The sequence below is a fragment of the Schistocerca americana genome, chromosome 2 (genome assembly GCF_021461395.2).
Source record: "Schistocerca americana isolate TAMUIC-IGC-003095 chromosome 2, iqSchAmer2.1, whole genome shotgun sequence".
In the NCBI taxonomy this organism is placed as follows: Eukaryota; Metazoa; Arthropoda; class Insecta; order Orthoptera; family Acrididae; genus Schistocerca; species Schistocerca americana.
The window spans coordinates 207,078,704-207,091,197 of NC_060120.1; the positions used below are offsets into that span (position 1 = coordinate 207,078,704).

The 12,494-nt window shown below is 44.1% G+C and overlaps 1 protein-coding gene and 1 pseudogene across 1 annotated transcript in view; both read left to right on the top strand.

The window, feature by feature from the left end:
* The first annotated feature begins 631 nt into the window (after nt 1-631).
* On the top strand, nt 632-749 carry LOC124597064 (annotated as a pseudogene).
* Nucleotides 750-5,001: 4,252 nt separating this feature from the next.
* Nucleotides 5,002-12,494, top strand: part of LOC124593890 (juvenile hormone acid O-methyltransferase-like) — a 146,833-nt gene continuing 139,340 nt past the window's right edge. Inside the window, exons 1-2 of the mRNA XM_047132237.1 lie at nt 5,002-5,154; nt 10,300-10,520. Coding sequence (XP_046988193.1) covers nt 5,002-5,154; nt 10,300-10,520 — 374 coding nt within the window. The remainder of the gene's footprint in view (nt 5,155-10,299; nt 10,521-12,494) is intronic.

A 12,494-nucleotide genomic window follows, 5' to 3' on the forward strand; every position in this document is an offset into this window, starting at 1 on the left:
TAGTGTAAGCGTAGGCTTCTCCGCCCGCTGTCGCACTCAACAAAATTCTCTTGCGCTGTCGACAGCATTGTCAATACATAAAACTGTCCGACGTTTCGGCCACTACTGCAAACGGTCATCCTCAGGGCTTTGTACTGAGCTAGATTGTTGAATGAGAGAGACTGTAGACCTTATATAGCAGCAGAGGAAGCTGCTACACGTAATTTGATGGGGCGCTTGAGGATAGCAGAAGCGTTAGGCGTTCGTTATTGGTCTTTATATTATTCCTTGTAATTGGTGGGTAAAGACGTATCTCATTGGTGTTGAGATTACTTCTTGCCACTGGCGGAAACATGCGTATCAGAAACGGACGCTAGCTGTGACGTAGCACTGCTTATTCGTTGTCGGGTCCGGGCAGCGGCGTGCCCCAGCACAGTGCCCCGCTATCTTGTGTGAGTCGCTTTTCGCGCGCTGTCCGCTATCTGAGGTCTCTCTCTCACTCGGCAGTGTAGCTCAGCACGAAGCCCTGAGGAAGGCCGTTTGCAATAGCGGCCGAAACGTCGGACAATGCGATCAACAACTCAGCACAGTTTCATTGACAAACTTCAAGAGTATTAACAGAAAGGAATTTGTGTTGGCTACATAGATTTGTGCTGACAGCCTTGCCGCAGTGGTAACACCGGTTCCCGTCAGATCGCCGAAGTTAAGCGCTGTCGGGCTGGGCTAGCACTTGGATGGGTGACCATCCGTTCTGCTGAGCGCTGTTGGCAAGCAGGGTGCACTCAGCCCTTGTGAGGCAAACTGAGGCGCTACTTGATTGAGAAGTAGTGGCTTCGGTCTCGGAAACTGACATACGGCCGCGAGAACTGTGTGCTGACCACATGCCCCTCCATATCCGCATCCAGTGACGCCTGTGGGCTAAGGATGACACGACGGCCTGTCGGTACCGTTGGGCCTTCATGGCCTGTTCGGGAGGAGTTTAGTTTAATTTTTACATAGATTTGTAGTCGCCTGCTTTTCTATCACCAGCCTAATGATGCATTGTTCTCTTACAGCTATTGTACCATATAACTCCCCCGGATGCGATAAAACACTTTCCGTTAAGGTTCGTGCTTTTATGTAGCGTTTTTATCTTTATATTTTCTCGTCAAGTATCCTTCACTTACACACTTAAGTCACCGATTTAATTTCTGACGTTGTCTCATCTTCTCCAGCCACATGAAGAAAAGTGGGGGACAGATGTCAGTTTTCTTCTGGTAAACGTGGAGCATAGTGGACGCAAAGATAACGCGCCATCATGTTTTTATAACAGATTTGCCAAAGTAAATGGTGGGTCACAATACACATTGGCGTGAACTGCGTTATTCATTTAACCCGTCGGTTTATTTTAAATTTTTATTTAAGAAACAATCAAAAGCTTTCTCTTCCAGCAGTCACAAAGAACGACCACAGATTATGCAAAGGTTGGAACATAAATAGTGGCAACTATTTATTCACAACCGATACAAAATACTTACATGTTTGCACCTGTTACTGTCGTTCAAAGTAGTCACCAGTGGTGTGTGGAGCCCGTTGCCAGCGGTGAGGAAGACGTAGTATACCGTTAGCAGAGCCTGTTCTGTTGATGGTGCGAATGGAGCGGTCTACTGCCTGTCGAATCTCTGGAACAGTTCTGAACCGAATGCCACGAAGTGGTTCTTTCATCTTCGGAATCAAATCAAAGTCACAAGAACTTAAGTCCGGGGAGTATGGTGGATGGTACAGTACTTCCCAATCCCATCGACCAAACAGAGCAGCCACAGATTGCGCTGTATGCGTCCGTGCATTGTCGTGCAAAATGAAGGTTGGGTTGCGCAGAAAGTGTCGCCGCTTCTTTCACAAAGCTGGTCGCAGCTGATGCTCCGAAACTAAAAGTAATACTGTGCACTGACGGTCTACCGTGGAGGAACGTAATGCGTTAGGATAACACCATCACACTCGTACACGAGAGTCACCGTAACTTTAGACCGCTCCATTCGCACCCTCAACAGAAAAGGCTCTGCTAACGGTATACTACGCCTTCCACATCGCTGGCAACCGGTTCTACACAACGCTGGTGACTACTTTGAGCGACAGTAACAGGTGCAAACATGTAACTCTTTTGTATCGGTTGTGAATAAATAGTTGCCACTGTTTAAGGTCTAACCCTCGTATGTGTCTATGCAGGAGCAACTTACATCCCACTTAGAACTGACACTAACAGATGCAGGCTCTCCCCACCACCAGATAACGAATGGCCAGACGCTTGGTGCCGTTTAGAGTGGAACCCTCGATGGAGCATTAACCACATTTTTATGAGACATGACATGATCAAGTTTGTGGAGTACTCTATCTTAATTTTCAATATAAAATTTGTCTAGATTTTCACGTTTATAAAAAAGGTGCTCTGTTTCGATTGCTAACTCATGATTTTCATATTTAAAATAAACAGAAAAAATATTGTACTCTAAAAGTTCTACCTACTTACAATATTTACCATATAAAAAGAAAAGAAAATGACAGGGAGCATAGCATCAAAATTTCGTTACAGTGAATAACTCGTCAAATGTAGTACAAACATGTACCATGTCATAAAAATCATTGTGCTTGTATGATGCTACTGTTTAACAAAGAGACAAACTCGCATCTGCTAGAAGGCACAACGGTGTGCACGGTCGCATGATTACAGTTATCGTATAGATAATCATAGAAGAACACGGGAAAAGAACGTTGGAAGTTAAATTGTGTGCAGTTAAGGATTACATGTTAACATGATTCTTTACGTTACCCGCAAGTGTTGTAGTCAATTGCAAACAAACCACGGCATCAGTTGCTACTTTGTTTTCTAATGCTAGAACCGGTTTCATCCAGCAGGGACGTTTTCCAAGTGAATATGAACGGCAAACAAACCACGGCATCAGTTGCAGCTTTGTTTTCTAATGCTAGAACCGGTTTCATCCAGCAGGGACGTTTTCCATGTGATTATGAATGCAGCGTCGTGGAGATTCGTTGACGCTGACCAGTCGTGGTGTTGAAAAAGGAAAACAGCAACTGGTACTGTAACCTGTTTGCAATTACTAATCAACTTGCCAAGAAACATGTAAACGTACTCGTTCAGTACACTGAGGTGTATATTATAATTTTCAGGCTGTTCTAACCGTGCATCACCAAAGACAAAATCAGTTTACAACACTTACGCTAGTCACATTACTGGCCTGAAGACGTGCAGAAGTCTTATTTTACGAAACACTCGTGTTATTTGCTATTACTAATGTATGAAAAGTGCACATCAAACGGTTCTAGGAGGGTTGACTGAAAAGTAATGCCTCCTCCTTCGTAACTCTTCAACAGTTGGCAACATTGCTATGCGGCAGGTACTGACTTGTTCCGTAACCTCTTCTCTACAGCTCCAGTTGGCGGGAAGCCTTGGCATTGAACGGTTGTGTTGTTACAGTGTAAAGTACGGAACCTTGCGGAGACGGTCAGTCAATGCAATTTAATCAAAGTGCAGTCACTGAATACCTGACAGCTGAAGATGTCACCCAAAAGGAGATTCATCAGAGAATGAAAGCAGTTTATGGTGATTGTGTTGATGTGAGGTTGGAACATCTGACCTGCGTGACAAACAAAGTGTTGGACTTGCTGTGACAGCAACCACCGAGTTTCACAAGCAAAATGTTGACAGACTGATTCAGGACGATCATCGTATCACTCAGAGAGAAATTAAAGCACAATCGGCATTTCACAAGAACATGTGGGTTACATTGATGCTGACACCTGCAATAAAAGCACACATACTTGAAATTTCCCAGGAACTCCTCTCGCGTTACAAGAATGAAGGTGACGCTTTTCTCCATTCAGTTGTGACAGGAGACGAAACGTGGGTACACCATTACGACCCGGAAACGAAACGCAAAGAGTCGCCCCAGGAAAAGAAATTCAAGACGCAGCCCTCAGCTTGAAAAATCACGGCCAAAGTGTTCTGGGACCCAGACGGTGTTATCAATGTTGATTTCCTTGATCGTGGAACAACAATAAATTCAGAGCGTTACATCACAACGCTGGGAACTCTGAAATGACGGCTAACAAGGGCTCTAAAGGAAAAGGGTAATGTTTTCCTGCAGCATGACAATGCCAAACCGCACACTTAAGTGCCATCACAGCAGAACTTCAGAGACTGAATCTCAGCACCGTACGGCATCCTCCATACAGTCCAGATTTAGCACCGTCTGACTTCCATCCGTTCCCGATAATGAAAGACGATCTGCGGAGACATCATTATGCTTCTGATGAAGACGTTGAGAGAACTGTGAGACTGTTGTTGCAGAAAATGAGTGTCAACTTCTTCCGTGACGGCTTCAGAAAACTTGTTAATCGTTGGCAGAAATGTATCCAATTGGCTGGTGATTATGTGGAAAAGTGAATATTGGTAATAAAAGATCATATTCTAAGGATTATTTCTGCGTTTGATTCACTAAAATATTCCCATCAAAACCCAATTAACGAAGGTGAAGGCATTCTTTTCGTTCAGCCCTCGTAGTAAGAAATTCAGGAATGAAGTAGGTGTGGACCACCGATAAATCCCTTAGGATCCTCTTAAACTGAACTTTATTACTAACTGAAGTCGTTATGGCTGCTGGAAATTTCTTGTTAATGTGTGTTTGTGGACCGAAGTAGGTGACTTTAAATTTTTTTGAAGATACTTAAAAACTGTTTCCATGGACTGAACTGTTGACTTGAAAATGAGATATATTATTTACCACAAATTTCATTAACGCATAAGTAAGTGGGAAGCAGTGGTCAGTTTCCTTCGTCTTCCAGGAAACTGACTAGTATTCCGTCTCTAACGGCAAACGGTTAACGTCCACCTTCCCATTAAACTGTATCTGACGTGGAGGGAGATTTCCCTAAAAACATCTTTCTTCCAGGCATCAGCATCTTGTTCCTGGCTGTGATCGGTACAGAATTCTAACCAACTTGGCTGAGCAAGAAGTGTACACCAGCATGGATAAGCCGGACTTGTACAACCTCGGGTGTGCTCCCCTCACGCTGCTGGCCGCCAAACAGGTTGACGAGCTGTGGCCGGTCCTCACGTGGCCGAGGCAGCCGCTGCCGGTGCTCGACATTGGCTGCGGGCCCGGTGACGTCGCCAGGAAGGTGGGTTCTTCACTTTCAGTCACGTTACTACTCCATCAGAGCAATCGATGACTAAGCAACTCTCTTGTGTGCTGTAAAGTATCGTCGCTCCTGGATACCTAGGACCACCGAGATAAGGAGGTATACAGAGTGTTCATTTTAACAGAAGACACTGAAGTATCTCGAAACTACACATCGGACCAAAAAATGTTCAAATTCCAATTTGTTTGTCTCGGAGTGAGACATCTAATGATGCCACATTCAACCAGCCACCCAACCCTGTCAATGACTGGTAAGGGCAACTTTGAAATCTTCAGTGGGAACCCCCAGTTTTTGTTGCAGTTTACGATTTTATGGCAAAATCTATATACTTTTGTCTGAAGCATTTCCTTCCTTTTGCCACAGGTGGCGCTGTAATCGGAGGAATAGAAATGGGTGCACTATCGCAATTTGTAACATGGTACTCAAAAGTCCTTGAATATCCAGTGGCATTTGGGAACCCACCTCCATGCTGCGACGTTAGGACAGGCCAGTGTCTCCTAACTTCTAATTGGAAACCCCATTCGCAACGCTGTAGTCCTCCAACCCATCGAACAGGGGACTACTTGACGTGATACTGTGGCCATGGTTCGTGGTGAACACTACTCTACTTTTCCAATTCGAGTAGGTGTTCAAACGTAGTATCGTCAACTTCAGTACACTTAGTGATCCACTTTTCAACTGACCGTAAAGAGGACAGAAGCATAGATGCAGGATTATCAGCATAGGTGTTTCCGATGCTGTCGACCATGTCTTCACGGCCTGTTGACACTTGCTGATGCAATTTATCTTTTAAATATCCCCACAGGAAGAAATCCGGCGACCTAGAAGACCAATTAACAGGGCCACTTCTCCTGATCCACAGAACAGTGTAAACAACGTTAATACCTCCGGTGTTTCAGTTGCGTAATGTGCCGGGAATCCGTCATACTGAAATCACATACGTTGTTGGACGTCCGGGGCAACGTCTTACAGTTTTTCCGATAGTTCCTGTTTGCGCCCCTTCAACATGCCGTTGGTAAGATACGGACTAATGAGATTGTTCCCTATGACTCCACACCATACGTTATCTGACAGAGGACGCTGATGGTCAACTTGCTGCAACCAGTGGGGATTGTCTTCACTCCAGTAATGCATATTATCCCGGTAACGCAACCATGGTTTGTGAATGTAGACTCACTGGAAAATAGTATATGGGTAAAGAACTTGGGGGTCGATTGCATTTGTTGACGTGGCCACTTACAAAACACTACTGCGTTATGGAAAACGGTGCCATGAAGTTCTTGATGCAGCGACATGTGGTGTGGATAATCCTTATGACAATGCAATATGGTGACAATACTACCTAAGGACATATCGGAATCGCGGTATAATTGCTTGTCCGTGGACTGTGGTGCACTGGCGCTATTACAGCTATTTGATTAGCTTCTCCTTCAAAAACAATTTTATATGCCAGATTACGAGTAAATGGTAGCTTTAACGCGTCGCTGCACAGATTGAGTAAATCAGATCATGTCAATGTTCATTCCGCTCACAGAGAACTCATCACCACCAGCAACAAGGGCTTTCATTTATCACACCCATTTATGAATTTTAATAAAGAAAGCGATATGTAACATCCTATGTACAACAATAGATTTAAGACATTCTGTGGGGTTCTACATCTACATCTACATCTACATTGATACTCCGCAAGCCACCCAACGGTGTGTGGCGGAGGACACTGTACGTGCCACTGTCATTACCTCCCTTTCCTGTTCCAGTCGCGTATGGTTCGCGGGAAGAACGACTGTCTGAAAGCCTCCGTGCGCGCTCTAATCTCTCTAATTTTACATTCGTGATCTCCTCGGGAAGTATAAGTAGGGGGAAGCAATATATTCGATACCTCATCCAGAAACGCACCCTCTCGAAACCTGGCGAGCAAGCTACACCGCGATGCAGAGCGCCTCCCTTGCAGAGTCTGCCACTTGAGTTTATTAAACATCTCCGTAACGCTATCACGGTTACCAAAAACCCAGTGACGAAACGCGCCGCTCTTCTTTGGATCTTCTCTATCTCCTCCGTCAACCCGACCTGGTACGGATCCCACACTGATGAGCAATACTCAAGTATAGGTCGAACGAGTGTTTTGTAAGCCACCTCCTTTGTTGATGGACTACATTTTCTAAGCACTCTCCCAATGAATCTCAACCTGGTACCCGCCTTACCAACAATTAATTTTATATGATCATTCCACTTCAAATCGTCCGTACGCATACTCCCAGATATTTTACAGAAGTAACTGCTACCAGTGTTTGTTCCGCTATCATATAATCATACAATAAAGGATCCTTCTTTCTATGTATTCGCAATACATTACATTTGTCTATGTTAAGGGTCAGTTGCCACTCCCTGCACCAAGTGCCTATCCGCCGCAGATCTTCCTGTATTTCGCTACAATTTTCTAATGCATATTCCTTGTTCATATCCCGATCTACAGTACCTCCTCGTACGCAACAGGTGCACCAAACTTCAGATACGTATAATAATTAACAATATTATGAGAAGGATAGTTGTTACTCACCGTACACCGGAGCTAAGTCGCAGACAGCCACAACAAAAAGACTGTCAGAAAGTGAGCTTTCGGCTAACAAGGCATTCGTCGAAAATAAATACACACACACACACACACACACTCCCGCAAACGCAACTCACGCACACATGATCACAGTTTCCGACTATTTTCGATGATGGCCTTATTGGTCGAAAGCACATTTTCTGACAGTCTTTTTGTTGTGCCTATCTCCGCTATATAGTGAGTAACAACTGTCCTTTTCATAATAATGTTACGTTCTATCTTGAATTTTCCATTGTGTATTAACAGATCAATGTATCCTTTTCCAATGCAAGAAAAAACATGGTGCTCCCGATTAAGCAGGGATTCTTCATGCAAGCTGTTAAAAAATTATCCCATAGTTTGAGTGTTAATAGTGTGGTCCAAACCAAGACAACAATATCCAGTAAACATGGGATCCAAAATGCATCCATTAAGAGCTGTGACCACTTGTTCAGTATTAGAGATTTTTTTCACACGAGCCTATATCAACAAATGCTCATAGAACTTAAGGCATTCCTTTTGGAGCCCATGTATATTGGACTGTTTTCTTGTTTTAGTCCATACTGCAACCTCGCAATGCATAGTACGATTTTTTTAACATCCTGTATAGCGAAACATTGGCCTGTGCGTTCGGGACTCAAGCTGTGAGGGTTCCATACAAACTTAATTTTTATCCTGAACTGACGCGGCATGTACACCGAGAGATTTTTATTCAACAAATACGTCGTGAAAGACTTCGTAGCCATATTGTATACAGATAGTTCATCCATCTTGGAAATCGAGAATCTCGGCGATTTTTGCCTGTTATCAACATTGATACTGGCAAAGTATTGGTCCCAGGGATTCCAGTACCTTCGAGAATGTTTTAATTTCAAGTCTGGAGTCAGATAGCAAGCGAGAAAAAGACATTTTTTCCGTGTGATATAATAACAAATTAACAATTTACTGATTGTTTCCTTTTCTTGTACTGTGAAATCTTGCTTCTTGCCAAATTTCATGATTCTACGTCAACGGGAAAGAAGTATAGGTTTTGATGGATGAGTGTGCGAATGCCAAAAAGTTTGACACAAATGGTCCTACTTTGGATTTCACTGACTTAGAAGCTTCATTGCTGCTGGTAAACCTTTCGGGGTATAATGTCGTGATCCACGAAACTGTTCTGCTCCTGGCGTTCCCTCCAGAATTGGGCTGGACATCTCCAGAGGTGTTGCTCCTCCGTTAAGACTTGAGTCGTGAAAGAGCAACGCCTCTAAAGACGTCCAGCTCAGGGTAGAACGTCAGGAACAGAAGACGACAACATTATACCTCGAAGGATTTAACAGGAGTGTGTCATCCGGTCCTGAAAGCCTCCTTTCTGTCATTAGATGCTTCACTTTTTTACACCGTCAAGGGACAGTAGGCCTCAGTATGTGACATAAATGTGCACTTGGTAGACCTTAGTATGTGACATAAACTGGAACTTGATATGTTTACCCGTTGTTGACAAAAATGGTTTTTCACAGTAGGGTAGACAGACAGACAGAAAAGTAATCCAACAGGGCTTCCATTTTATCGACTGAAGAAAGGAACCCTAAAAAGAAACGAATTGTACGTACATTGTGTTTTCGCCAGTTTATGGACAGTGTTCTGACACAAAGACACACGAATCTGAAAACGAATACAGCTCAAACACATCCGATGTTCCGCACACACGCGTTAAACCCTTGCTGAGGGCATAGGCCCCACAAGCACATCCCGTGTACTCAGGAGCCGGACACAACCGATGTAGTTCGCAAAATATGGGCGGGTTTTCAAATAGACACCGTTTGATGATGCGCCGCTTGAACTGCCTGTTAGTTGTCGCAGGGTTGACAGAAACAGTCTGAAAAGCTTGTAGGGGTGTTGCAAGGTAGGCTGTACTGAGAAATAAATGCTGAGAACAAAATTCATACGTTACGGCAAGTCCGATTTAATTAGCAATTCAAGCACTTCCACGAGGAAAAGTGCGGTAATGCACAGACATCTGTGAGTTAGCACTTCTTCAGATGCTCATCGCCTGTTAAACTGTGCTTTTTCCGGAAGTTATAAATTTAAGCAAGGTGAGCAGAAGCTACGTCTGTGCTGTCTTTCAACGGCTTGTTTAGCTAACTTCAATAATAACAAAATTAGAAACAATTAATAATTATTTCTCAGAGCAACCTACCCTGCAACACCCTTACAAGCTTTTAAGACTGTTCCGGACAGCTTTGTACATCTTTCAGGCTTTAGCTGGTCCGGTGAGCTATGTTCCATGGCACATCGCGGCGAGCCACCCTAATGTACCAGGTCACGGCACACGAACTGGACGATCTGGAATCTGAACTGTACTCTCCATTCGACAACTGTGGCCTCTTCTATCAATTCCCTCTTTTCTCAATCCTCGACAAGTCTGGAAGTCGCACTCAGCACGCTGTTTATCGCTTTGTGTCCTCGAAGAAACGGAAGCGCCGATTAACTTTACCAGCTGTGTAGCTTAGAAGAGCAAATTAGAAACCATATTTCTGCACTGGCAGATTTTAGCTCCGCGGCTGCCACCGGGTACGAAGCTGGTGGCCTGCGACATCAGCACAAAGATGCTGGAGTTCTGCAGGCAGCACAACGCGCTGCCGGGCACCATCACGTACGAGCAGCTAGACGTGGTTCAGCCCGACCTGGTGAACTCCGCCGTGTGGCAGTACGCGCCCTTCGGCAAGGTGTTCTGTCTGCTGCTGCTGCATTGGGTGCCCGACAACAGGTGTGTGCTCAGTTTGTCGCACTATCCCATACCGTACAACAGCTGGCCTGCCTTATTTCTCCAATTGTAATGCAAGGGGGTTACACTTGATCACTCCAGCTATGGATTGCTGTTGTGGTACTTCCACGAGTAAGAAATACTATAACAATCAGTCATACATTTTCTCCAATAATACTTTAAGTTTATCGATATGTATATCTTATGGTACGGACAAAACTAGATTACGTAAGGCTTGTTGTCAGACTGGCAGAAGAATTTGTTACGTATTAAAATGAAGTCACAGAGCACCATGCAACTACGAGGGCACGTCAAAGGGTAAGGAACACTGTTTAAAATAGAAATAAACTATTTTATGTTCAGGGCAGCTGCAGCTGTTGAAATGTATGACGTTAGGAAGAAGTCCGCTAACAGTAGGTGAAATTCTTGTTCATTAAAACTCAGTGGGTTTCGCTGCCTAAAGCCGCATCGTCAAGTGCAACATACGTTGTAAAAAGCAAAGTACAGTATCAGCAAATTTTGTGAATATTAAAATTAATAAAGGAATGTCTAAAATACAGCCACAACTTAAAAAGATTGCAGGAATATCCGTCGCTCCTAGTTAAAATTAATTGTTCTGTGAATATCGTCAGTACTACTGCGTGCTGTGTTCCTTAAAATTTGCCTGCATAAAAAAAGACGGAAGAAAATATTTTATAGTGAGTGGACGCTAAAAGTTTTTAAATAAGTCCGGATTGGCGTTGAAAAATTGTCACTGCTAACATGATTAGCCGCGACACTACGCAGATTACTGTGTGGAAAGTGTCAGGTGGCAGTGTCTTACCAGTGTGACAGCAGAGCAGGACAAAGCAAAAGCACGACCGACGAAGAGAGACTAGCTGGCTGGCGGAACGGAAGTTACCTATATGGACAGCGTGACGTCATGTACTGATGACTAGGAGCGGTAGGTCGATACCTTTACACACGAGAATAATACACAATTTTATTAGGTACTAACACCTAATCGTACAAACAGTCAAAATTAGCAAGAATGATATGGTGCTTTAATTCCAATTGGTTATTCGACGTGAATTGTGCGTTTTCTTTCTAACATATTCAAAATGAGGCTTTTTTCTTTCTTTTGGAATATTTTTAAATTTCTGAACGGCTTGTGATGCTGTGTCCCTCTTCGCTAAGTGCGTTGTTATTTAAGATAAGGTGTTCCTGAAATCTGTAATGGCCTACCGGTTTGTCCTATTTATTTCTTACGGCAGTCATTGCATGTAATGCAGTATACGCCCGCTTTTTTATGTTTATTTCCCACGGCTTTTTCCTTGTGCCTGAGTTTTTTGCTTGTATCCGAAAATGGTTCTGAGCACTATGGGACTCAACTGCTGAGGTCATTAATCCCCTAGAACTTAGAACTAGTTAAACCTAACTAACCTAAGGACATCACAAACATCCATGCCCGAGGCAGGATTCGAACCTGCGACCGTAGCGGTCTTGCGGTTCCAGACTGCAGCGCCTTTAACCGCACGGCCACTTCGGCCGGCCCGAAAATGTAGAATACGTTGAAGTAATGTTTTTACATCTCATACGTTTGCAAATTCTTTCGCGTACTGCACCCAGATATGGTATTCTAAAAAAAGAAAAATAGAGCGTTCCTTCGTCTCCTCAGCTGGTGTTTTGCTTTGTCCTTCACCGAGCTGTCCTGACTCACACCGGATGGACACTGCCACCTTATACTTTCCACATAGTAATCTGCATACTGCCGCGATTAATCGTGTTAGCGCCGGCCGCGGTGGTCTAGCGGTTCTAGGCGCTCAGTCCGGAACCGCGCGACTGCTACGGTCGCAGGTTCGAATCCTGCCTCGGGCATGGATGTGTGTGATGTCCTTAGGTTAGTTAGGTTTAAGTAGTTCTAAGTTCTAGGGGACTGATGACCACAGATGTTAAGTCCCATAGTGCTCAGAGCCATTTGAACCAATCGTGTTAGCA